Source organism: Oryza brachyantha, chromosome 4 (assembly GCF_000231095.2).
Source record: "Oryza brachyantha chromosome 4, ObraRS2, whole genome shotgun sequence".
Classification (NCBI taxonomy): domain Eukaryota; kingdom Viridiplantae; phylum Streptophyta; class Magnoliopsida; order Poales; family Poaceae; genus Oryza; species Oryza brachyantha.
In genome coordinates this window covers 16736489-16758215 of record NC_023166.2, presented here as the reverse complement: position 1 = coordinate 16758215, position 21727 = coordinate 16736489, and the positions used below count along the sequence as shown (strand labels likewise).

The 21727-nt window shown below is 45.7% G+C and overlaps 5 protein-coding genes across 5 annotated transcripts; 2 read left to right on the top strand and 3 right to left on the bottom strand.

Annotated features, from left to right (window-relative positions):
* Positions 1-1349: 1349 nt before the first annotated feature.
* On the top strand, positions 1350-4731 carry LOC102707953 (4-hydroxy-tetrahydrodipicolinate synthase 1, chloroplastic-like). Its single transcript, XM_006652611.3, has 3 exons — positions 1350-1592; positions 2862-2942; positions 3543-4731. Exons 1-3 carry the CDS (start codon positions 1507-1509, stop codon positions 4468-4470), a joined length of 1095 nt encoding a protein of 364 aa, XP_006652674.3. The 5' UTR covers positions 1350-1506; the 3' UTR covers positions 4471-4731.
* Positions 4515-6723, bottom strand: LOC121054142 (guard cell S-type anion channel SLAC1). Its single transcript, XM_040522985.1, has 3 exons — positions 6115-6723; positions 5218-6023; positions 4515-5126 (listed from the first exon to the last, which is right to left on the bottom strand). The coding sequence occupies exons 1-3, from the start codon at positions 6649-6651 to the stop codon at positions 4742-4744; spliced, it is 1728 nt and encodes a 575-aa protein (XP_040378919.1). The 5' UTR covers positions 6652-6723; the 3' UTR covers positions 4515-4741.
* Positions 6724-7427: 704 nt separating this feature from the next.
* Positions 7428-11935, bottom strand: LOC102707668 (ankyrin repeat and zinc finger domain-containing protein 1). Its single transcript, XM_040522984.1, has 7 exons — positions 11540-11935; positions 9986-10446; positions 9324-9438; positions 8537-9190; positions 8321-8413; positions 7918-8037; positions 7428-7793 (listed from the first exon to the last, which is right to left on the bottom strand). The coding sequence occupies exons 1-7, from the start codon at positions 11810-11812 to the stop codon at positions 7527-7529; spliced, it is 1983 nt and encodes a 660-aa protein (XP_040378918.1). The 5' UTR covers positions 11813-11935; the 3' UTR covers positions 7428-7526.
* A 1676-nt stretch (positions 11936-13611) lies between these two features.
* LOC102717062 (growth-regulating factor 12-like) lies at positions 13612-14527 on the bottom strand. The gene is made up of 3 exons (XM_040523766.1): positions 14449-14527; positions 14060-14344; positions 13612-13931 (listed from the first exon to the last, which is right to left on the bottom strand). Exons 1-3 carry the CDS (start codon positions 14525-14527, stop codon positions 13612-13614), a joined length of 684 nt encoding a protein of 227 aa, XP_040379700.1.
* A 5096-nt stretch (positions 14528-19623) lies between these two features.
* On the top strand, positions 19624-21727 carry LOC102707392 (fasciclin-like arabinogalactan protein 8). Its single transcript, XM_006652609.3, has one exon. The coding sequence runs from the start codon at positions 19760-19762 to the stop codon at positions 21053-21055; it is 1296 nt and encodes a 431-aa protein (XP_006652672.1). The 5' UTR covers positions 19624-19759; the 3' UTR covers positions 21056-21727.

Genomic DNA, 21727 nt, shown 5'->3' with positions numbered 1-21727 from the left:
TGACTTACACAAATTGCTTCGTTGCAATGATCTCCCTCTTCTCTTGATCGTTATGTTGTTGTTCACCTCTGGAAATGTGGTACATGTAAGTCTAATTAACAATCGAAATGGAGGGGAACGATGACCCCTTGGACTCTTGCTCGAACAAGCCCCTCATAATTAGTTTTGGTATATATGCTAGGAATGGATAATTCACAACTATGTAGAACAAAAGAAGCAATGAGAATTCATTAATCTTTTGCATCCTGTGAGTTTTTGGATTTATAGATTGATCACAGAGCACCCATTTTTAGCGGATATCATCTTTTGCATCATGTAATGCTGTGCATAGAACATCCATATAACAGTGTAAAGAAACAAACTAAATAAACTAAAAAGAAGTATAGCTGAATGTGTCGATATATTTGGTGACTTAAAATATATATGTAGCTTCTATATTAATTCATGTGTGATCGTTGTTTGCAGTTGTTGTACGCGCAATTTCAAATGTTACTTACATTAATAATTATGCAGATATGTTAAGTTAATTTGTTAAATATGAACCAAACATATTATTTTATTTAAAACTATTATTGTGAAAGTAACCTCACCAATATAATTGTTAACATCAAAATTTGATAAAATTCCTTATTGGATTTGGATAAGAAAAGGTACCATCGTCGATAGAAATTTTAACCAGAAGAGTTCGAATTAAACACGAAATCGTGAGGACCAAGACATAACGGCATAATTTTGTCTATTAGTTAGAGTTGGTTTAGTTTTTTTTTCTTTATCTCTAATAGAGTTAGGGTCTGATTGGGACTTGTTTGTTTTTTTATCTATTAGGGAACAGCGTCGTATCTAATAGGGATTAAGTTAGGGTCTAAATAGAACTCGTTTGAATAAGATGAATGGTCAAACGTGCATAAAAAAGTTAATGACATTAAACATTTAGAGAATAAGACAGTAATATGGAATGGGGGAGTAATCCACAAACCAAACATACCTTACAAGAAAAGGAGTGTAAAGGAGTAAGATAACAAACGCTTACATATGGTCTCATTGTTTTTTTTTTTCTTGACTATGATGTCATAGTAGGAACAACTAGATTGGATAAAATTATGCTAAAAAACGCTAAAGAAGTAAATAAACCGATATCAGTAATTTAAAAAGATTGTATACGTAGTTTCACGACCAAAAGAACAAAATCGAACCCGGAATATACTTGAGAGGGGGTAGTTCCCACTTTTCCTTATCGGAATGCGCTTCATGCCTTCATCCTTCACCTAAGCGGTGCGTTCTCAGCCAAAGCTCGACCATATGGGCCTACCCACAGATGGTCCAGATTGGGTCTGTTCATGTGGCCCACGGACTTACAAGGCTACGATGGGTCGACCCGTCTAGCAGCACAGCACCGTGCCGCCGTCCCCGTCCTCGTCCTCACGGCACGGCAGCTGCGAGCCGCCGTCCGCCACCGGCGCGCCATCATCGGCTGGAGCAGAACAGCCAGGCTGCTCGAAGCCCCCCATGGCCGCGCCGCTCTCCTCCGCCTCCACCCCGGCCCAGGCCCCGGTCTCCTTTGGCGAGAGGTGGCCGCCGAAGTATTCGGCCAGGTTCTACCAATCGTCCTCCTTGTCTTCTGAGTCGTATGATGATTCGTGCCCTACTGCCTATGTTTTGTCCTGTGATTTCCTTGTCTACTTTAAATTTCGCAGTTGTTTTTTTGCAGTTTGGCACTATTTTCGTTGTAAGAAGTATTCCTTGTTCTAATTCATGTAGAATTTGCATCTCTAGTTCCATTACATGTTACTCAGTAAGTTTTTCAAAAACATATTACTCAGTAAAGTTTTCCAATAGATGTGGGTTCCATTAGATGTGAATGCCCCTCGACATCAGCGGCATCATCGATCAGTTGCACATGTTGCTTACTTGTGGAGGTTTGGAGCGTCATTTTTATTTAATTTGTTCACTTACTCGAGCTGCTCACTGGAAAAAAAGGAGTACTTGTTAAGAACAGCGCACTTATATTTAGGTCGGTGCGCTGATTTCCTTATGTTTTCCGTAAACCACATAAGTTATATATCAATCAGTCCCGCTATACATACGACCAATTTTATTACCTGTGTACGACTGAAACAATATAACCAGTGATTAGGCAAAGGGGATCAAGTGAGTGGCAATGCAGCCATTGGATGGTTGAGTCGTATGTAAGTCGGATGGTTGAGCCTTACGCATAGCAATTTTCTATATCAATGGAACTGGGCCTATTCTAAAGCTTAAAGAATAGTACTCCCTCCATCTCAAAATAGTTAACCTGTATCATTTTTTTTGAGAAACTAAGGTTGAGATGAGAAAGTAGGTAAAGAAATTAAATGGGGCAATATTGTGATTGGTTGAAATGGTGAGGTAAGTGGAGAAGTAGTAGTATCATGAGACAAATTTGAAACACAGTAGTTGCGTTTTGAGACGAAGGGACAACTACTTAAGAGTTGCTGCAAAGTGCTGAAAGTAAGGAGACTTTTCTATGATTGTGTTCTTTGCAATATTATTATATCTACAACTTTAATTTGGGAGCAAACTTCTAAAGCATATTTACACTAGCAGTTAGCTGGCATGAAACCTATCTATCTTAGAGTAAATAACTTCTTTAAATGAAAGAATTATACTTTCCAACTAGCCAGTAGTTTACAAACGCAAAAAGAAGTACTTTGCAATTGCTACCTGCAGCTGCTGGTAAGTATTCCAAGAATGTTCTATTAGTCTTGGTATGTTGCACTTTCTTTTATTTTAAGAAGTGACCTTGGATTTTTGCTCATTCATCCTACCTCCATTCAATTTAGTTTCATATGCAACACCTCTGACACAAGAAGGTATTCATACAGGACCACCAGAGGAAAATTTGCAGTGACGGCCATTTCCCTGGATGATTATCTTCCAATGCGAAGTAGTGAAGTGAAGAATCGGTAATGTTCTTAATTTGGAGGAAATAATCAGCTCCTTGTTTATAATTGTAATCATAGACTTGCTATAATTAAGATACCCGTTAAGCTGCCTCTTACAATAGCCACTGCCAGTCAGAACTTAGCATGTTCAAGTCCTCTCCCAGTAGAAATTTTATTATCACTTTTACTTTATCAAGCCTTGAAATCATTTATTTGCCCTACTGAATTTACCCCGTACTATGCCAGTACTAAGTTGCTTCATACGCTGTACCAAATTGCTCTTATTTATTGTCATATTTTTGTGTTATTCTCTGTCTCTCTGGTTGCTTGTACCAGTGTAAGCTGGGTACTTAAGTGATGCTTCATGTATAGGACCAGGTCTTATTCAGGAATAATCATTTACCCAGTGAAACACAAAACCATCTTCTTATTGTCAACTTTGTAAAATGAATCAAATCATGTACACTCCTGTTATTGGTAAATGGTGACTCAAATTTGTGCTCGGTAAATATATTGCTTAACAGTCATTTGGATCTTATTGTTTGAACTCGTGTATTTAATTTTGATGGCTTTGATACCTGTCTGCTGATCTGCTCTGATCATCCCATTTCTGAGCCGCAGGACATCAACAGGTGATATCACTAGCCTCAGAGTGATAACAGCGGTCAAAACCCCTTATCTTCCAGATGGAAGATTTGATCTTGAAGCATATGATTCACTGATAAACATGCAGATAGATGGTGGTTCTGAAGGTGTAATAGTTGGAGGAACAACAGGAGAGGGCCACCTTATGAGCTGGGATGAACACATCATGCTTATTGGGCACACTGTTAACTGCTTTGGTACTAAAATTAAAGTGGTTGGCAACACAGGAAGTAACTCAACAAGAGAGGCTGTTCACGCGACAGAGCAGGGATTTGCTGTAGGTATGCACGCAGCTCTCCACATCAATCCTTACTACGGGAAGACCTCTATCGAAGGGATGATATCTCATTTTGAGGCAGTTCTCCCAATGGGTCCAACCATCATTTACAATGTGCCATCCAGGACTGGCCAGGATATTCCTCCTGCTGTTATTGAGGCTATTTCAAGTTTTTCAAACATGGCAGGTGTGAAAGAATGCGTTGGACATGAGAGGGTTAAGTGCTACACTGACAAAGGTATAACCATATGGAGTGGTAATGATGATGAATGTCATGATTCTAGGTGGAAGTATGGTGCAACTGGAGTCATTTCTGTAGCTAGCAACCTTATTCCTGGTCTCATGCGCAAGCTCATGTACGAAGGGGAGAATCCAGTGCTGAATGATAAGGTAGTGCCTCTGATGAAATGGTTGTTTTGCCAGCCAAACCCGATTGCTCTCAACACTGCCCTGGCTCAGCTTGGAGTGGTAAGGCCCGTTTTCAGATTACCATATGTACCTCTCCCACTTGAAAAGAGAGTTGAGTTCGTACGAATCGTCGAATCTGTTGGACGGGAAAATTTTGTGGGTCAGAAAGAGGCACGGGTTCTTGATGATGATGATTTTGTGTTGATCAGTAGGTATTAATACATGAGTTATGTACGTTGACGACTAGTTAATGCCGTTAATGCCGCAGTGTGATAATCTGCAATCTACCTTATCTCAGTACTTTTTCATTTTCACCATGCTTGATTGGTTTTATACTTAATCGCGAATCAAAATATGGCTTATGTGTACCATAAATAATCTCAGAAATCATGTACATCTCATCATCCTTGTTCATAAATGTTATTCCTTTTAGCTATATCTTGGACCATTTATACATGCACCAAATATTGGTTCTGATTTCTGAAGTGGTTCATTCTGTTCTCTCCTCTTCCTCCTTGTCCGCCGAATTGCTCTTTGTGATGGACGACACGAGCGAGAGCGGCGCCTGCTTCGCCCATCGCTTGATGTCGGACACCCTCTTTCCGGCCTTCCTCCCCTTGACGTGCAGCTTGGCCGCGCCGTTCTGCCGGTCCTTGGTGATGGCAATGGCCAGGTCGTTTGGGAACAGCGACCTCCAAACGAACGCGTGCAACAGCGTTGACACGAGCAGCATCGACACCATCGTCGTCGACACGAGGGAGAGGCTCAGCGCCAGCGCCCTGCTCGTGAAGCACGGCTCGGCCTCGGCGTACTTGACGGTGGCCAGCGACGCCGTCGTCATGGGGAACGTGTACGACCACCACGCGAGCGAGAACCTGCGGCATCGGCAACAATGGGAGTGGTCAGTCGGGTTGATCGATCGTCGGCGGCGCCATTATGACGCAGCCGAGCCAGTGTGGTGCTCACCGGAAGCCGCGGAAGAAGTTGATGCGCACGACGAGGGACATGTACAGGAACAGCGCCATGAAGAAGAAGGTGCGTGCCACGGCGTCGAAGCTGCCGTAGATCGCCGCCCACGCGAGGCTCGCCGCCGACGGCGTGGCGATGAACATGGAGTACACCGGGTGCAGCTCCTTGGGCAGCGCCTCGTTGGTCGGCAGCCGCTGGTACAGCGTGACGAACACGACGATGTAGTGCGCCACCCCGATGGCCCAGAGGAACTTGCCGGCCTCCGCCCACCCGACCCTCGCCGCAAGGATGGCCCCGACGAAGTTGCCCACCACCGAGAGGTGGGACGACGGGTTGGCCACCTTGCACAGCCTTCGCTTGCCGCCGGAGAGCCACTGCCCGTAGATCTTGAGCTCGAGCGCGAACAGCGGCGCCACGAACGCGCACCAGACGGCCGGGTGCAGCCGCTCGGGCGCGACGGCGCGCGGCAGGCCGATGGTGAGGAACATGGCCGCGATCGACGGCGCGAAGAAGAAGTTGACGCGGACCGGGTGGAAGTACTCGCGGCGGATGGCCTCGAAGTAGAAGACGCACTTGAGCGCGTAGGTGACGGACACGGCGACGAGCACGGCGAGCGCGAGCAGCCACAGCGCGACGTTGATCATCGGCGTGACGTGGAGGAACCGCATCGCCGGGCTCGCCGCCAGCGCGCCCCACAGGATGGCCTGGCTGCCGAGCCCCAGGCAGACGCCGAAGCAGCCGATCGGAAACCGCAGCAGGAACGGCCACACCTCGTCCTTCGGCAGCAGGATGTCCTCGTAATCCTACAAGAACAGCAGTACAGCTAGCTCTCTTGCATGACTCTTGCATGGATCATCAGCTTCGCGTTTGATGTGTGCGGGGTTTTCTACTTACGCGGACTTCGTCGAGCTCGGGGCCACGGAGCGCGGCGAAGTACCGGCCGGCCGGGACGCTCCTGTTGAGAGGGTCCTCGCCCTGCCTGCCGACGGAGAGACCCTCGACGTGCGGCGGCAGCTCGAAGTCGGGCTCCCTGATCCTCGACGGCAGCAGCGAGTTCTGCTTGCTCAGCGTCGACTTCGTCCGGAACATGCTGAAGTCGCCCCTGCGTCCCGCGCCGTCGCCGCCGCCGCCGCCGCCGGCGGCCTGGCCGAGGGCGCCGCTGTGGTTGAGAACCCCGAGGCTCTTGCCGCTGCGCGGCAGCGCTCGCTGCTGTCCCCTGCCGCCGTTCTTACCCATGCCCAGCACCGTCACGCCGCTGCCGAGGGAGACCTGCCGGCTGAACGCCCGCTGCATCGTCGGCGGCCTCCGCTCGCCCCGAAGGTTGATCGGCCCGCTCATCGCCGACTGCCCCGCGTCCTCGCTCTGCGCCGCGCGGATGTCCACCGTGTGGTGGCCCTGGCCCGTCGAGGACGACGACGGCTCGGCTGCCATCGTGCTGCTTGACACCACGTACGTGAGCTCCTTTGTCCCAAGAATTAAGAATGGCAGAGGCCAATATAAGCTCAGATCAGAAAAGGCTTTCACGTGTGCCGTCGCTGCGTGCATGCATGGGGGCGGCGGAAGCCATTGCTGTCCAAGTGGTTGGTCGATGCGAAGGAGATGGGTTGCTAGCCATGGCTTTTGCTCGAAAGGAAGAAGCCAATGGCGAGATCACGAGAAGAAGAATCCATTGGGTGTGTCTGTCGTCGAGGTCATGAAATCCGCAGAAAAGTTGTGGTTTTCCTAACTCAAGACTGCCTGCTTGCTATTCGAGGCTGGCATTTTGGTAAAGAAGATCACGTGTCACTATGTTTCTCTGACTCAGCAAAAAGGGACGGCTTAAGATTAAACATGAGGTCTAGCTTAGCTCTAACTTAGCCTCAAAAAGAAGGGAAAAAAAGAGTGAAACTTGGCTCCATAAAAGTGTTTCTTTTAGTTTTAAACTGGAGAAAGCCCACAGAGCTAAAACTTAACCGCTGGATATATGTGTGAGGGTGTGCTACACATTGTACATCTAATACTCCCTCGGTACCATATTACAAGATGTTTTAATCTCAACTAAATTTATCCATAGATCAATGAGTATATTTTATATACGTGCATAGATTTATTAGCATATATGAAAGTAGGGATGACCAGAACATCTTATAACGTGAATAGATGTAATTCATTCAACCATCCATATGAATTAGGAAGATTGCAATATGATTCAAATTAGCTAGAGAATAAGCAAAACTGGAAGACAGGCCCGGTTATTAGATATCATGTATAAGAAAAACTGGCGAGAGGTATAATTAGATCTCATGTTTTTCTCATCATAAACTTTCTCAATCATCTTCCAGCATTTCTGAATGAAGATGCATACATGTGGTGCTGCAGTACTTGTAGTTGTATCTGTGGAATGGTACCTTGCCGACCAAGGAAGAAAAACAGCACGAACAAGTATTGTCATCAGGTGCTGCTCTCTGTAGGGTGGGTTCTGCTGCTGCAGTCCCTGATGCGCTACTTGATTGAGTTGCCAGAGCCGCAAATCTTCGTTCGGCTGCAGCCGCTCTTTCCTCTCTTTCCTCGGCCAGTTTCCTTTGTCGTTCCTCCTAATTAATAGTACAACAAGGTATAAACGCATAATCCATTCATCTACTTCAAATCCAAGCTCACTACAGGGTTCCACCAAATGTAATATTGTTGCCATAAAGCGTTAAAGCTCATATAACTCACCTCTTTAGAAACTGCCGTAGGCTGATGCTTTTGTTTCAGGCCTGGTATAGAAGCAGTTGCATTGGCCATTTGAACAGCGGAAGTGCCTCTTACGTTAATTTGGGATTGTGAAGCTTGTGTCTGGAGTTTAGAAGGATCAAGTGGAATAAATAAGAAACTAGATAGGTATGCACGCCACAGATGATTTAATCTAACCAGTTAAAAGTAACATTTGCCAATCAATTAAAGTGATATGATAAGTGGACTAAACAACAAGTAGCATAGCATATTCAGGCAACAAGTTCGTGAACCTGCAACAGTATGCATAAAAAACAGGGAATTGCATATTTGCATTCATGTGCAATCGAAGGTGTATGCCACATAGGCACATACGTAATCAGATTAACACTATGAAATGACTAACCTTTTCTTTTTCTTTCTCCTTTTCCTTTTCTTTTGCTTTCTTTAATTTCTTCAGTTCCTTTGCTCTTGCCTTCTTCTTGGCATCCTTCTCTGCCTGCAATACAATCATATGTCAACTAACACAGCCAGGGCATTCTCTCAAATGAATTTTCCAATAGCAGCTTCTAAAGGGCAATGATGAGAAAACATAAACCGTTACAGGGCACATAAAACTCACCTGCTTTGCTGCTTGTGATTCTTCCATTTCCTTTGTTAGTGCACTAGGCACATCAGCAGCATGCCAATCCCATTTGTCAAGGTTAAGCGCCATAAATCTTCTGAATGTATTTCTAACTTCTTTGTCCGGAGCCAACATGTAAGGTGTTTTTCCTCTTGCATCTTTAATGCAAGGATCCAGCCCCTGCTCAAGCAACTCCAGTGTTTGCTGAGCATTGCCGGACTTTGCAGCCTCATGGAGAGGTGTTGTTTCATTATTAGATGATTGTATGGATGTTTCTTCATGCTTATTTGATGAGTCCAAACTTAAGGATGAGACAGGAATAGATTCCCTGGTGTCCATAATTTTTTTCTGCTTAGACTCTTTACACTGTTCAAAACTTCTCACATGCTCCACATCAGGTAAAATTTCATCCACACTCAAGAACTCAATCTCATAACAGAGCTGTGTTAGGTTAGAATATACTCGTTTTGCTTCCTTCAAGGTGGGACGATGAACAGTCAATGGGATTGGACGAAGATCACAAGCCTGCAATATTGATTGAGTCTTATCCCCATCAAAGAGCATCTGGCGGTTCTTTGATGGAGCATAGATAAAGACACAAACAGAAAGGTCGAAGTATGACTTCCAAGAAACTATCAATTCTTGAATTTCCTGCAACAACATCAGTGTGAAAAATGAACCAGGTCCTGTTAATACATCCTATATTTCAGTAAAACTGTATCATATACTTGAACAGAATATTCCGGTGAACAGCAATCAAAAGGAATATTTGAATGTACAGCACCTTCTTCAATGCTGCTTCATTATAACGGCGAAGAGATGACCCTGCTGAATGTGCAACTTTTCCAGTAGCATCTTTCCCAGACTGCCTCTTTCCTGCCTTTGCCCTTACAACATATCTAAAATATAAATGGAGAACAATTATTGATACTCACAACATTAACCTTGTAGTTATTAACAAAGACGAGACAGTGCCAATAAAAGGAACATTCAATAAAATAGCAAATCCATCTATGTTTATCAATCACAGAGATAACAACTATCCCATCTGAAAGAAGGAAAGTCAATATGCAAAACAAAAGGGCAGCAGAAGAGAAAAGAAGCTGGAGAAAAGTAAAAAATTGATAACACTATATTTTCTTCACAAAATATAGATGACTGCAAGGGCTAAAGTAGCACTTCTATGATAGGGCAATTAGTGAGTCCCGGGATCGCTCGAAAACACTTCATGTATTCAATGAATATTATATACAACTTACAATGATGCCACCAATGAGCCACAGCAGATTATCAGATGGTGCCATGATGATGATGATGATGATGATTTGAGATTGCATTATTCTTTACAATGTACAGATATATGGAAAATCACCATGATTTTATCTATGAAAAACTGTGACTAATAACTAGGTATAAATAAAAGTTGAAACATGTAATCTTGTTTACCTATGAAATGTTTTGTGGGCTATGATAGAGTTTCCATCAAAAACACATCCTGCAAAATGTCCACCACTTGTTAGTAGAATGACCCTCAAACGTGACGCATCACGAGGTTCAAACATCAAGTTCTTCACTCTATTTAGCATCTCATCCTCCTGTACATATGATGTAGATCCATGACTTTCCATCAGACCAGACTTGTTATTGAAAAATGGTTCTTCATGTTCTTTCAACAGTGCGCATCTCCAGACAGAAACTGTGTCACCAGAAGGACAGCGAAAATAAAGTTTCTTCCTGAATTCTCCCCTGTCTTTGACTGAGAGACCACGATCTGATGCAGGCCCTTCAAGTTCATCCTCTGAACCAGATACGCTTGATACCTCCAAATCATCAAACAGAGAAGCAGGATCTGCTTTATCTAAGTCCTCTTCCTTGATAATAGTTTTACCAGCAATGCTTAGCTTGACCTAAAAGGAATGTCAAAATATAAATGCAACAGGATCAATAATATGAGACATGATAATCCATGTGCATGTTTTTGAGAATGAATGTTACACAAATTCCAACTGCCATTGGACTAATGAAGAAAAAAAAAGAAATCTATCTTTTCTATCTAGAGCTCCATGCAAGAATATAACTAATTTACTTTTAAAGTATGCACCAAATATTTTTTTCCAGTGCACTTTCAGAGCTTTAACTTAAAATAGATATGGATATCACTCTGTAAAAGTCGGTTTAATCAGTGATTGGGTGAAAATTCCAGAGCAGCACAGAAGTACATAAGGGAAGTGGAAATGGACCATAGAGTCGTCAACTAAGGTTTCTGTTCAACCGGACACAAATATTAATTAGTGTACCTTTTTGAAAGAGGAATGCCAATGGGAGTAGCAGCCCCACCTTTTTGCTTTTGCTTATAAGCCAAAATTTTACATTTTCAACCTTAAATTTGGAGTAGATTTTGGGGTTTTTATCGTGGTTTATTTTTCAGCATTGCCTTTCAGATCGCTAAGAACACGTAAAAATTTTATTCTTCAATCGCCCCCTACATTATCCCCCATGAATTAGCTATTTATAGCAGAAAATAACATGTAAGTAAATCTTCCATATTAAGTTTGAGATTAATTAGACTGTACCAATTACTAGAGTAAGGGTGGCATGCCGACATTTGTTACCTATTTTCGTAGGCACAACATAGAACATCTTGCTGGAGTTAGTAAAGCCTCCTTGTAACTTAGGAACCTCCCTAGCACAGAGCAGCAAAGCTAAACTAAACCTTAGGGACTGTTTTACTGATAATTTCTATATTTTGGGGATCCAGTGCAATGCCTGTGTTTCCTGCTATCAGCCTCGTGTACACTGGTTCATCTCCATTAACATATGAATTCAGTGATTGTACGCGTAAAATGCAATCAGATCAATTGTGCAAAAAAATATATAACTGATAATTCAGTCTACTGAAGTCCGAAGATATGCCACCCAGTTACCCAGATCAGAACCAACAAATAAAAACAGATTGTAATCCCAACGCAAAGTGAAGGAGGAGGGTGGGCGGATAGATACGTTGAGGCGATGGAGATCAGACTTGAAGTGCTCCCGCTGTTCCTGCAGGGACTCGAATTCAGAAGCGCAGGTGTTGCAAGTCCACCTCAACCCCGGGGCCTCCGACGGTTGCGACAGAGGCGGCGGCGGAGCCGGCCGGAAGGAGTTGGACGGCTCCGCTGCGGAGGGGGCAGACGAAGGGTGAGATCCGAGGAGCGCAGACGAATCGAAGAAGTCCGAGGGGAGGTCGAAGAGCGAGCGAGGAGGCTTGCTCTCCGGCGAGGCCGCCGCCATCTGTGGGGTGAGGAGGAGGGGGACTGCGGGTTTCCGGCGTTCCCCCGCAGAGGAGTGAAGAGTCGGATTCGCCTATCCAATGATCCAAGGGCAACTGCGCGTGGAGCACCGTTGGATCAGAAATCGATGTCACAGAAAGATTGCGCTGTGTATAAACCCGTTCTTGGGCCAGTGCTCCGAGGAAAATAGATTCTTTTAAAAAAAGAAAAGAGAAATTATGGCTGCGTGTGTTTTTCCTCCAAGCAGATGTGTGTTTCCTACTCATGGCTGCCATGCACATTTAGCCTAGGTAATGTATACTAACTACAAATTAGGTTCGATATATAATTCTTAAATTATAATACATAATTGTATTTTTCTTATTTGCTAGGTTTTAAAAGTAATTAAATTTAGAGTTTATATACAACTATTAACTTCTACTATAAATTTGGTTCATATACAACTCTAAGATTTTACTCATATGGAAACAATTGTATTTTGTCACCAATATCGATCAATTAATCTGCATTGTTATATCCTAAGCTTGGTCCAAATTCTTTCTTTTTTTTCTCCGACTAATTTAGGAATTTGTAGGCTCCAGAGTAAGTGCATCGCTTTCTTTTCAAGCTCCATTATAATAGATGAATAAATAGCCGCACGCTGCATTCGAAACTACGATGTAACGTGTTTTAGTTCTAAAATTTTTTTCCTAAAAAATCACATCGAATTTTTGGACATTTAACTGAAGCATTAAACATATACTCCCTCCGTTTCACAAGGTAAAATGTTTAACTATTTTATTTATAATGTTTAACAATTTGTCTTATTTAAAAATTATGAAAATATCATTTATTTTGCTTGTGACTTAATTTATTATCGAAAGAATTTTAAACACGACTTGTTATTTTTTATATTTGTAATAAATTTTTGAATAAAGATGAATGGTCAAATGTTACAATAAAAAAATCAAACATTTTACATTATGAAATGAGGTAGTATAGATGAAAAAAAACTAATTACATAGTTATGAAAGAAATTGTGAGATGAAACTTTAATCTAATTAGTCCATGATTAGTCATATGTGCTACAGCAACTCACATGTGCTAATGATGGATTAATTATGTTCAAAAGATTCGTTTCTTGTTTTTAGACTGAGTTATAAAATTTATTTTTCATTTATATCTAAAAATCTCTTTCGACATCGGTTAAATATCCGATACGATGGAAAAAAATCACGAACTAAATGGGTCTTATGTATAAATATTGTTATACGAGAGATGTGCATGACGTGTCACGTATAGTCACGAAGACGTGGGAAACACACAGCAGCGATAGGCAACTCTCCACGGTAGCCCACACCACATCGATCTGCGCAGCAGCAACAGCTAGCAAGATAGGCAGCCCTGCACCACGACGCTGCACCGAACGCGTCCCTCTGCCCCGGCATCTGAGACCAGACAGTGCGTGCCGTACTTCCGACCACGCTTGACGCTCCACAGGCTCGACAGGCATCCACAGAAACCACCGCCAGCTACCCGGGGCCACCGCCGACCACTGCACGGCTGCACCGGCCAAGCGCGCCTCCCACTACCCAACCAAACAAAACCTCCTCGCCTGCCACGCATGGCACGCACAGTTACAAAAAGAGGGCGCATCGTGCGCGCGGTAGCAAACTGTCAAACACTCAAACCAGCAATGCGTGACGCATCATGCATCGGGAACAACCGAGCCCGAGGAGTGATTACGAGAAAAATTTACAAGGCGCACCGGCACAGCATAATCCTCGTAAACAACTTAACTGCTGGAATAAAGAAACGAGATCAAGTAGCTCGCGCGGTAGTGTGGGCAAGGAGGACGCTGGCGCCGTCGGAGGAGAAGCCGAGTCGCGGCGGCGATGGCGCGCTGGCGGCGGTGTGGAGAGCTGGCCTGACCGGGAGGGACGTGGGAGCGACTGGTACAGAGGCTTCCATAGGCTTTCTTGAACGGCCGCGGCCGCGGTGGACGTGCCGCTCGCAGTACTTGTGACCCGGCACCACGTCGCGCGAGCACCGCCACTTCTTGCCGTCCGTGCGCCGGCACCGCCCTGGCTCTGGCTCCATGCTGCTCCTGTAGTCGAAGCACAGGCTTCCCAGGCCCGTCACTGCCCACAGACATTGGCAACAAAACTAATGAAACAACACGCCAGTGGAAACGGAGGGAAAGAGTGATCGAGGAACAAGCTGAAAGAGAAATGGCGGTGACTTGGTGCGTAGCTAGCCGTGTACGTACAAGAGGGAAAGCTTTGCGGGCCGAACGAGGAGGCAGCAGCGACGCTCTTCCATATGGGCAGCACGAGGTGAACCGGCACAGGCGAGCCGGCGGCGAAGCAGCGGTAGATGAGCACCTGGTGCTCCAGTTCCTGCCGCTGCATGAACGTCAGCGCCGACGGCCGGCCCTCCCGCATGGTGACCGCAGATGCTTCCGCGTCGCTCCCACTACTGTCGCTGCCGCTGCCGCCCACGCCGAGACCCAGTCCAAGAACCAGCGGCGACGGCGCCGCCATCGTCACCACCCCTGCATATATGCATGCCCAGACGACAACCCAGAAGATAATGACTTGCTCGAAACAGCAACGTACGAGCTGGTAGTATAGGAAAAGAGCACGGCACATCTCCTACCGTCGTTCGGCTCGGTGCCGGAGAGACGGGGAAGCTTAGACGGCGGCGGCGAGTAGACTTGCCTTCCCTCGGCCAACATATTGATCTGTGGAGTTTCAGTCCTCTGCGTAAGCTGCAGTGTTGCGGGTGTGTGTCGTCCAGCTTGTGGTTTTTTGGTGCTCGGCTGCTCGCGTTCGGTTTGAATATCACCGATGGAGTGAAAATGCAGCGTGCAGACAGTTGGGAACAGTGAGGGGATTGTATGTTGAGTATCGACGTTGTCGCTGCTGCATACCGGTGTCAGTGGGACACATACTCCTGCGACAGCTTGATTGCTTGAACACTGTTCACGTTAACGATTCCGATGGGATGCAGTCAATGAAGTCCTGCTCACCTACAGGGCTGAGGACCGCGGATGAAATATCGGGCACATTGACCATGGTAGCCGGAGCTGACCCAAGTAAAATGTTTCAACTTATGGAGAATCGTCCTATGGTTCGGATGAAACAGGGTGCTGTTTGGTTTGGTTCGGCTGTGCACAGAAACGGCCAACCCTGAGTCGACATGCCATGTGTTCCTTGAGCAGGAGCACTCCATCTTGCATCGTTACGACGCGAACTCGTCGATATGCGTCGTAAATCGTAATAATGCAATGGCGATGAGCCGGCAGGGTGTAGTAGCCAGCCCACCGGGAAGCGCGACCGTACCCGGCCTAGTCCGGGAGACGCGACGCGCGCGTACGTCGCCGCGTGGGCATCTAACCATGATGGCATCTCCCGCACCGCGAAGGACACGCCCGACACGAGCGTAAATTCAGGTTGTGCGTGACCACGGTGGCCACCCCGCGCGCCACCAGTGCCAGCAGCGCGCGCGTGTAAGCGGTCGTACGTGAACGTATGTGGCGCGCGTGTACGTATGTGTCACGAGAACTCCAGATCTGCCTGTGCGACATGATGCAACGTGCATGGGACCGTCTCTCGGTCAACAAGTCCCCGACCGTATGCGCTCCCCTGCCAGGCTGCCACTGCCATGGCACCTTGTTCCCGCGGTACCTGTCTCTGCGTTCCCAACCCCACTGGATGGGGCAGAGTGAGTGATACGACGACTTGAGTTGCGACGTGCTACGGTGCTAGCTCGCCGTACGTCGTCCCCGGCGCCGGCTCAGGCACGCGGCGGCAAGTGCGCGCGGGAGGCCGCGAATCAGCGAATGCATCTTGTGGGAGCGAGTGGAACCGGGAACGAAGTCAGTTCCCACATGACAATTAAATTGGACATATCTCGACGATCTTTTTTGCGGGGGACATCTCAAGTAGTAGTATGTTCGTTGTTTAAACTCCCTGGAAAAGGCTGTGAAATTTGTCTGAACCTCTGTGATCGTGGGCGTGGTTTACAAGCTGGGTGATATCTACTCCTACCTGAATTTTCAAAGAAGGCTCTGAAATTCGTGGAGACACTCGGAAGTCGGAAGTCCGAACCCTCGAATGCACGGCCCAGCGTCGTGCAGTACATACTGAGAGTTTGGTCCATGGACTGACATAATTGGAGGTTGGAGCCCATTATCCGACTTAACAGTTATCAGCCCTACGTGATATAGCCACGGCCCAGTTAAACAAGTCAAACTCACACCGTCACAAGTAGTTTTTTCAAAATATATACTAATATTTAAATAAAAATTACAAAAAATATACCGATAAGAAAATTTGTGAAAATAGAATCATGCTAAACTTTGTGTGGTTGGTATTTCCTCTTTCGTAATGTAAGACGTTTTAGCATTGTTTAAATTTATATGGATGAATTTAGCCAAGCCTATAAAATGTTATAATATGAAATGGAGGTAGTAGAGAACTTATCAAACATAGAACAAGTGACATGACTATTGAAATGAGGGAATTCGACATGGCTCACCTAGTGCTACACCAGGTGTAGGCTATATCGAACTCCCCGGTTCAATATGATTTCTTCATTGCCACTATCAATGTCGTTAGTTTGATCAGTGTATTTAAAATGTTTTTCCACCTCCAAAGGCCCAGGTCGAATTATCATGTCGATAGACTCATAGCAAATAAACATATGTCAACAGGTCTCCTATTAATCTGGGCTATTTGGATATAGCCGTATTTTTAACTTTGGACATCTATTACCTTCGTCCCACCGCAATTTCATTTTTCGTTTTTCCATGTCTAATGTTTGATTATTCGTCTTTTCTGAAAAATTTATATAAAAACTTAAAAAAATTAGTCACGTATAAAATATTATTCATATTTTATCATCTAGTAACAATAAAAAAATTAATCGTAAAAAAATTTCGAATAAGACGAATGGTTAAACGTTAGACACAGAAAAACGAAAAATGAGATTATTATGGGATAGGTAGTAACATTTATAGTTACGATTTTCCATTTAAAGGATATTATTTTTTAACAAAATTCTCACAAGTATTGGTGATGTTTTTCAGTTTTAGCACCGACAACCGACAGGTCAGCCAATTCTTGGATTCCGCATATTGGAAAGTTCTTACCCGCTCCCGCCGACAATAGGACGACAACCTTCAGAATCACTACTCATGATTGTTCACTTTGTCATCAGCACAGTGCTTGCCTTAGCACTTGGAAGGCCAAAACATTTGATACGGTGGAAGATTAGTAACAAGCTATTACATAACTATAACTGATCCTATTTTAAAACATAACTATGTATTTGATTTCTTTTTCACTTTACAGGGTTAAATCCATTTTTCAAAAATAAAAGCACTGACTGACCCTAGTCCGTTAAGCTGGTGTTAAATGAGACATGAATGAATTTTTTTATCTTTACATATTTGACCCTACTTGTAAATGGTTATTATATATATGGCCCAATTTTATATAATTAATGTACTTGTAATATTTGATACATTTATCTTTACTATTTAAAATAAATTTGTTTGATATTTCAGTGAAGTTCGATTAAATTAGGAAATTTACTAAAATTTAAACTAAACTCAGTGCAAATATAAATTAATGTAAACAAAATTTTGACATGGTTCCATGAATCTCTGGCTGGAGAAGAGAAGCACGCAGGTGTCCTCGTACATGGAGACGCCCCTGAAGCCGGGGCAGCTGTCCCTGTCGTCGGCGAACACCGCCACGACGCACGCGCTGCAGGTGGAGGCGTTCGCGTCGCCGCGGCAGAGTGCCAGCGCGTAGACCTGGTCGGGCGTCGTGCCGGCGTTGCCGACGGCGTAGCCGGCAGGCGAGGCGGAGGCCCTGGCGGGGAGTGCCGCGGCAAAGATCTACGCGCGTGCGTCGCGCGCTGGCCCGCCGGCCGCCGCCGCAAACGAGCGCTGTCTCTCTCGGGTGTCCAGAGCGAGAGAGTGAGAGAGACAGTAGATAGGGTTTGAGAGGGGGTATTTTGGTCTTTCGTGTATTTTTTTTACTTCCAAACTCACGGTAGTCTAGCTTCGGGATCAAACGACCTCTTCATTTTTTGAAAAACAGGGTCAAATCTGCAGAGTAAGAAAAAATAGTCAAATACATAGTTAGCTTTTAAAATAATATCAGTTATACAATAGCTCCTACATATAAACTCAGCGAATCGAGTTTGTCATGATTATATTGCCATAATGCCATTATTTGAAATTCCACAGCGACTACGAAATTGCACGACGACGAGCCGACGACGGCGAGGTTCCTACCCATGGGCGGAGACAGAGGGGATCGAAATATTATTTATTAACATAGGTAAAATATACTTTTGATCAATTTTATATTTTAATTATATATATCCTAGGCTATATTTGTGAAAATTTAAAATATATATAAGTTAGACCACCCAAATAAAAATCATGGATACACTAACCCTAGTCAGTGAGCTAGGTTAGAGCAACTTCAACGGTGATCCAAATTCTATTATCCAAATCTTTTAGCAAAGTTGTAACTAATATGGCAAACGAAAAAATATTTTATCTCCAATAGTTAAGGATATTCTACTTGACAAAAACATATTTAGTTATCAAAAGGGTTAGAAGTTAAGGGAGATCGCATCAAATTGTCATCGCTCTCGTCGCTCCCGTCACCCTGCGCCGTGCCGCCCCTTCCGCGACACCTCATGCTTGACTAGCGTTGTCATTAAACATCCAAAACTTTATTTAGGGGCTAGATGTACTTTCAGATATAGGGACTGTTTGTTTCCACACAATATTTTTTAGTCTCTGTCACATCGAATGTTTCGACACTAATTACTAGTATTAAATATAGACTACTAATAAAACCCACCCCATACTCTGGACTATTTCGCGAAACAAATCTATTGAGTCTAATTAGTCCATGAATAGCGAATGTGGTGCTACAGTAAACATTTGCTAATCGTGGCTTAATTAGGCTTAAAAAATTTGTCTAATGAATAGCCTTTATTTATACAGTTAGTTTTGTTTTCAGTTTATATTTAATACTCTTAATTAACGTTCAAACATCCGATGTGACAAGGGTCAAAAAAAAGTCTCTGGATCCAAACCGCCACGCAGTCTTACATACTCCAACAGTTACCACGTAGTCCTACCCAAATTCTGTTTCCCGAACAGAATTATGCTCAAAAAATTTGTCTCACAATTTTTCCCGTAATCGTGTAATTAATTTTAATGTTAATGTATATTTAATGCTTTATTTATGTGTCCAAATATTCGATGTGATGTTTTTAAAAAAATTTGGAACTAAAAGAGGGCCTTAGTTAAATTTAATTGACTTAAATGTGGCGAGCTTAAGCAAGTTCGGTTAGCCAACCAAACAACCTCTGAATGTTATTGGGAACGAAATTGCTATGCGTATGACTCAATCATCTAACTTACGTATGGCTCAACCATCAAACAGCTCTAGTGTCATTCACTTTGTCCACTTTGTCTAATCAATTTTATATTTTATATAATTAATAATTAATTAATTATATACTAATCTATTGCTATGTTTTTTTAACAGATAAGTTAACTACAACCTCACTTGCCCAACGTGGCCGTTGCACTCAACAGCACCGAGCACGCGAGCCAACAAGAGCACCCCACGGCCGCACAGAAAATCATCACAGCCATCGAGGCAGCAGCACCACATGCCCAGGCTTTAGTGCTACCCATTCCACCTAAACCATGGTTGAACTTGTAACTCAACCTCACCATAACCCAACAACAACATCTCCTTTCTCTTTGAAGACTCAAACCCAACACCTGAACCTCGCAAGACCAAAGTCCAACAGGCCAAAAACCCACGCCCAGAAAAAGCTAAAACCTCCACCCCACACGGCACTCTACCCATCCCCTCTTCTTCCCTTGCCCCCAACGTGTCAACGCACACCACCACCTCCCGCCATGGCCGCCCCCGACCGCCGCCTCCTCTTCCTCCTGGCCGTCTCCCTCGCCGTCGCCGCGGTCAGCTCGCACAACATCACGGACATCCTCGACGGCTACCCGGAGTACTCGCTGTACAACAGCTACCTCTCCCAGACCAAGGTGTGCGACGAGATCAACAGCCGGAGCACCGTCACCTGCCTCGTGCTCACCAACGGCGCCATGTCCTCCCTCGTCTCCAACCTCTCCCTCGCCGACATCAAGAACGCGCTCCGCCTTCTCACCCTCCTCGACTACTACGACACCAAGAAGCTGCACTCCCTCAGCGACGGCTCCGAGCTCACCACTACGCTCTATCAGACCACCGGCGACGCCTCCGGTAATATGGGCCATGTCAACATCACCAACCTTCGCGGCGGCAAGGTTGGGTTCGCCTCCGCTGCGCCCGGCTCCAAGTTCCAGGCCACCTACACCAAGTCCGTCAAGCAGGAGCCGTACAACCTCTCCGTTCTTGAGGTCTCCGACCCCATCACCTTCCCCGGTCTCTTCAACTCTCCGTCGGCCGCGTCGACTAACCTCACCGCGCTTCTTGAGAAAGCCGGGTGCAAGCAGTTCGCGCGGCTCATCGTGTCGTCCGGGGTGATCAAGATGTACCAGGCGGCCATGGACAAGGGGCTGACGCTGTTCGCGCCCAACGACGACGCGTTCCACGCCAAGGACCTGCCGGATCTGAGCAAGCTGACGAGCGCCGAACTGGTGACGCTTCTGCAATACCACGCCTTGCCGCAGTACGCGCCCAAGGCGTCGCTCAAGACCATCAAGGGAAACCTCCAGACCCTGGCCTCCACCGGCGCGGGTAAGTACGACCTCTCCGTCGTTGCCAAAGGCGACGACGTGTCGATGGACACCGGCGTGGACAAGTCCCGCGTCGCGTCCACCGTGCTCGACGACACCCCAACGGTCATCCACACGGTGGACAGCGTGCTGCTGCCGCGAGAGCTCTTTGGTGGCGCCCCTTCCCCTGCGCCGGCAGCCGGACCGGCAAGCGATGTACCAGCTGCATCTCCCGCGCCAGAAGGCTCCTCGCCGGCGCCATCCCCCAAGGCGGCCGGCAAGAAGAAAAAGAAGGGCAAGTCGCCGTCGCACTCCCCACCCGCGCCCCCGGCCGACACGCCTGACATGTCCCCCGCCGACGCGCCCCAGGGAGAAGAGGCGGCAGACAAGGCCGTCAAGAAGAACGGCGCCACCGCCGTGGCCACGAGCGTCGCGACCACTGTGGCGTCCGTGGCCGTTCTGCTCGCCGCGTCGTTCTTGTGAGCGCCAAGTGTTCGACGTTGAGCTCGCCGCTGTGTTCCCCTGGGCATGCATGGTGTGATGCAGTCCGGTGTTCGCTTCTGAGCTCGTGGGCTCCATTGATAAATCTCAGCTGAAGTTGTGTTGTTCTCTTCCTTGCTTGTTGGTAGGTAGGATTTGGATGGTTGGATCCTCAGGTGGAGATGGTGATTGCGATGCCTATTTTGTTAGTTTTTAGAGCTCGGGACCTTGTCTTTGCGGTTGCATTTGTTCTTGTGATTGTGCTTTGCCGGTTTGCCCATCCTAGTTGCACTCCATTTATCTGCAGAGTGCAATACAAACTCCATTCACATCCAGAGTGTTTTTGCTCTACCCGGTTGCATTGGGGCTCTGTTTGTTCTTGGTTGCACATTTGCACTATAGCTCTCTGGAGCATAATTTCGCAGCCACATTATGGTCAGCAATCAGCAGTAGTGCGTTGCACATTCTAGATTCAACATCAGTAATGCAGGTGCTATCTTTTGCACCCTCCAAGAAATCCCTTCAACAGCTGGTAGCCTGGTACTGTTGCACACTTGCACTGTGTTGTGTTCTTCGTTTATTTGTTAAGTGAGGAAGTACAGTGCTAGGCCCACCTAATTAAGGATGCACTTGTAATCTACAGACCACTTTAAGCCCACACACGTCTCCGTTGTT

Coding starts and splice junctions, on each gene's coding strand:
- LOC121054142 (XM_040522985.1), bottom strand. CDS start 6,651: ATGGCAGCCGAGCCGTCGTCGTCCTCGACGGGCCAGGGCCACCACACG. Junction 6,024..6,114: donor CCGAGCTCGACGAAGTCCGC/GTAAGTAGAAAA, acceptor CTGTTCTTGTAG/GATTACGAGGACATCCTGCT. Junction 5,127..5,217: donor AACTTCTTCCGCGGCTTCCG/GTGAGCACCACA, acceptor CCGATGCCGCAG/GTTCTCGCTCGCGTGGTGGT.
- LOC102707668 (XM_040522984.1), bottom strand. CDS start 11,812: ATGGCGGCGGCCTCGCCGGAGAGCAAGCCTCCTCGCTCGCTCTTCGAC. Junction 9,439..9,985: donor GCCCACAAAACATTTCATAG/GTAAACAAGATT, acceptor TTTATATTTTAG/ATATGTTGTAAGGGCAAAGG. Junction 7,794..7,917: donor CTACGGCAGTTTCTAAAGAG/GTGAGTTATATG, acceptor ACTATTAATTAG/GAGGAACGACAAAGGAAACT.
- LOC102707392 (XM_006652609.3), top strand. CDS start 19,760: ATGGCCGCCCCCGACCGCCGCCTCCTCTTCCTCCTGGCCGTCTCCCTC.
- LOC102717062 (XM_040523766.1), bottom strand. CDS start 14,527: ATGTTGGCCGAGGGAAGGCAAGTCTACTCGCCGCCGCCGTCTAAGCTT. Junction 14,345..14,448: donor CGGCACCGAGCCGAACGACG/GTAGGAGATGTG, acceptor GCATATATGCAG/GGGTGGTGACGATGGCGGCG. Junction 13,932..14,059: donor CCCGCAAAGCTTTCCCTCTT/GTACGTACACGG, acceptor GTCTGTGGGCAG/TGACGGGCCTGGGAAGCCTG.
- LOC102707953 (XM_006652611.3), top strand. CDS start 1,507: ATGGCCGCGCCGCTCTCCTCCGCCTCCACCCCGGCCCAGGCCCCGGTC. Junction 1,593..2,861: donor CCGCCGAAGTATTCGGCCAG/GTTCTACCAATC, acceptor GTATTCATACAG/GACCACCAGAGGAAAATTTG. Junction 2,943..3,542: donor AGTAGTGAAGTGAAGAATCG/GTAATGTTCTTA, acceptor TCTGAGCCGCAG/GACATCAACAGGTGATATCA.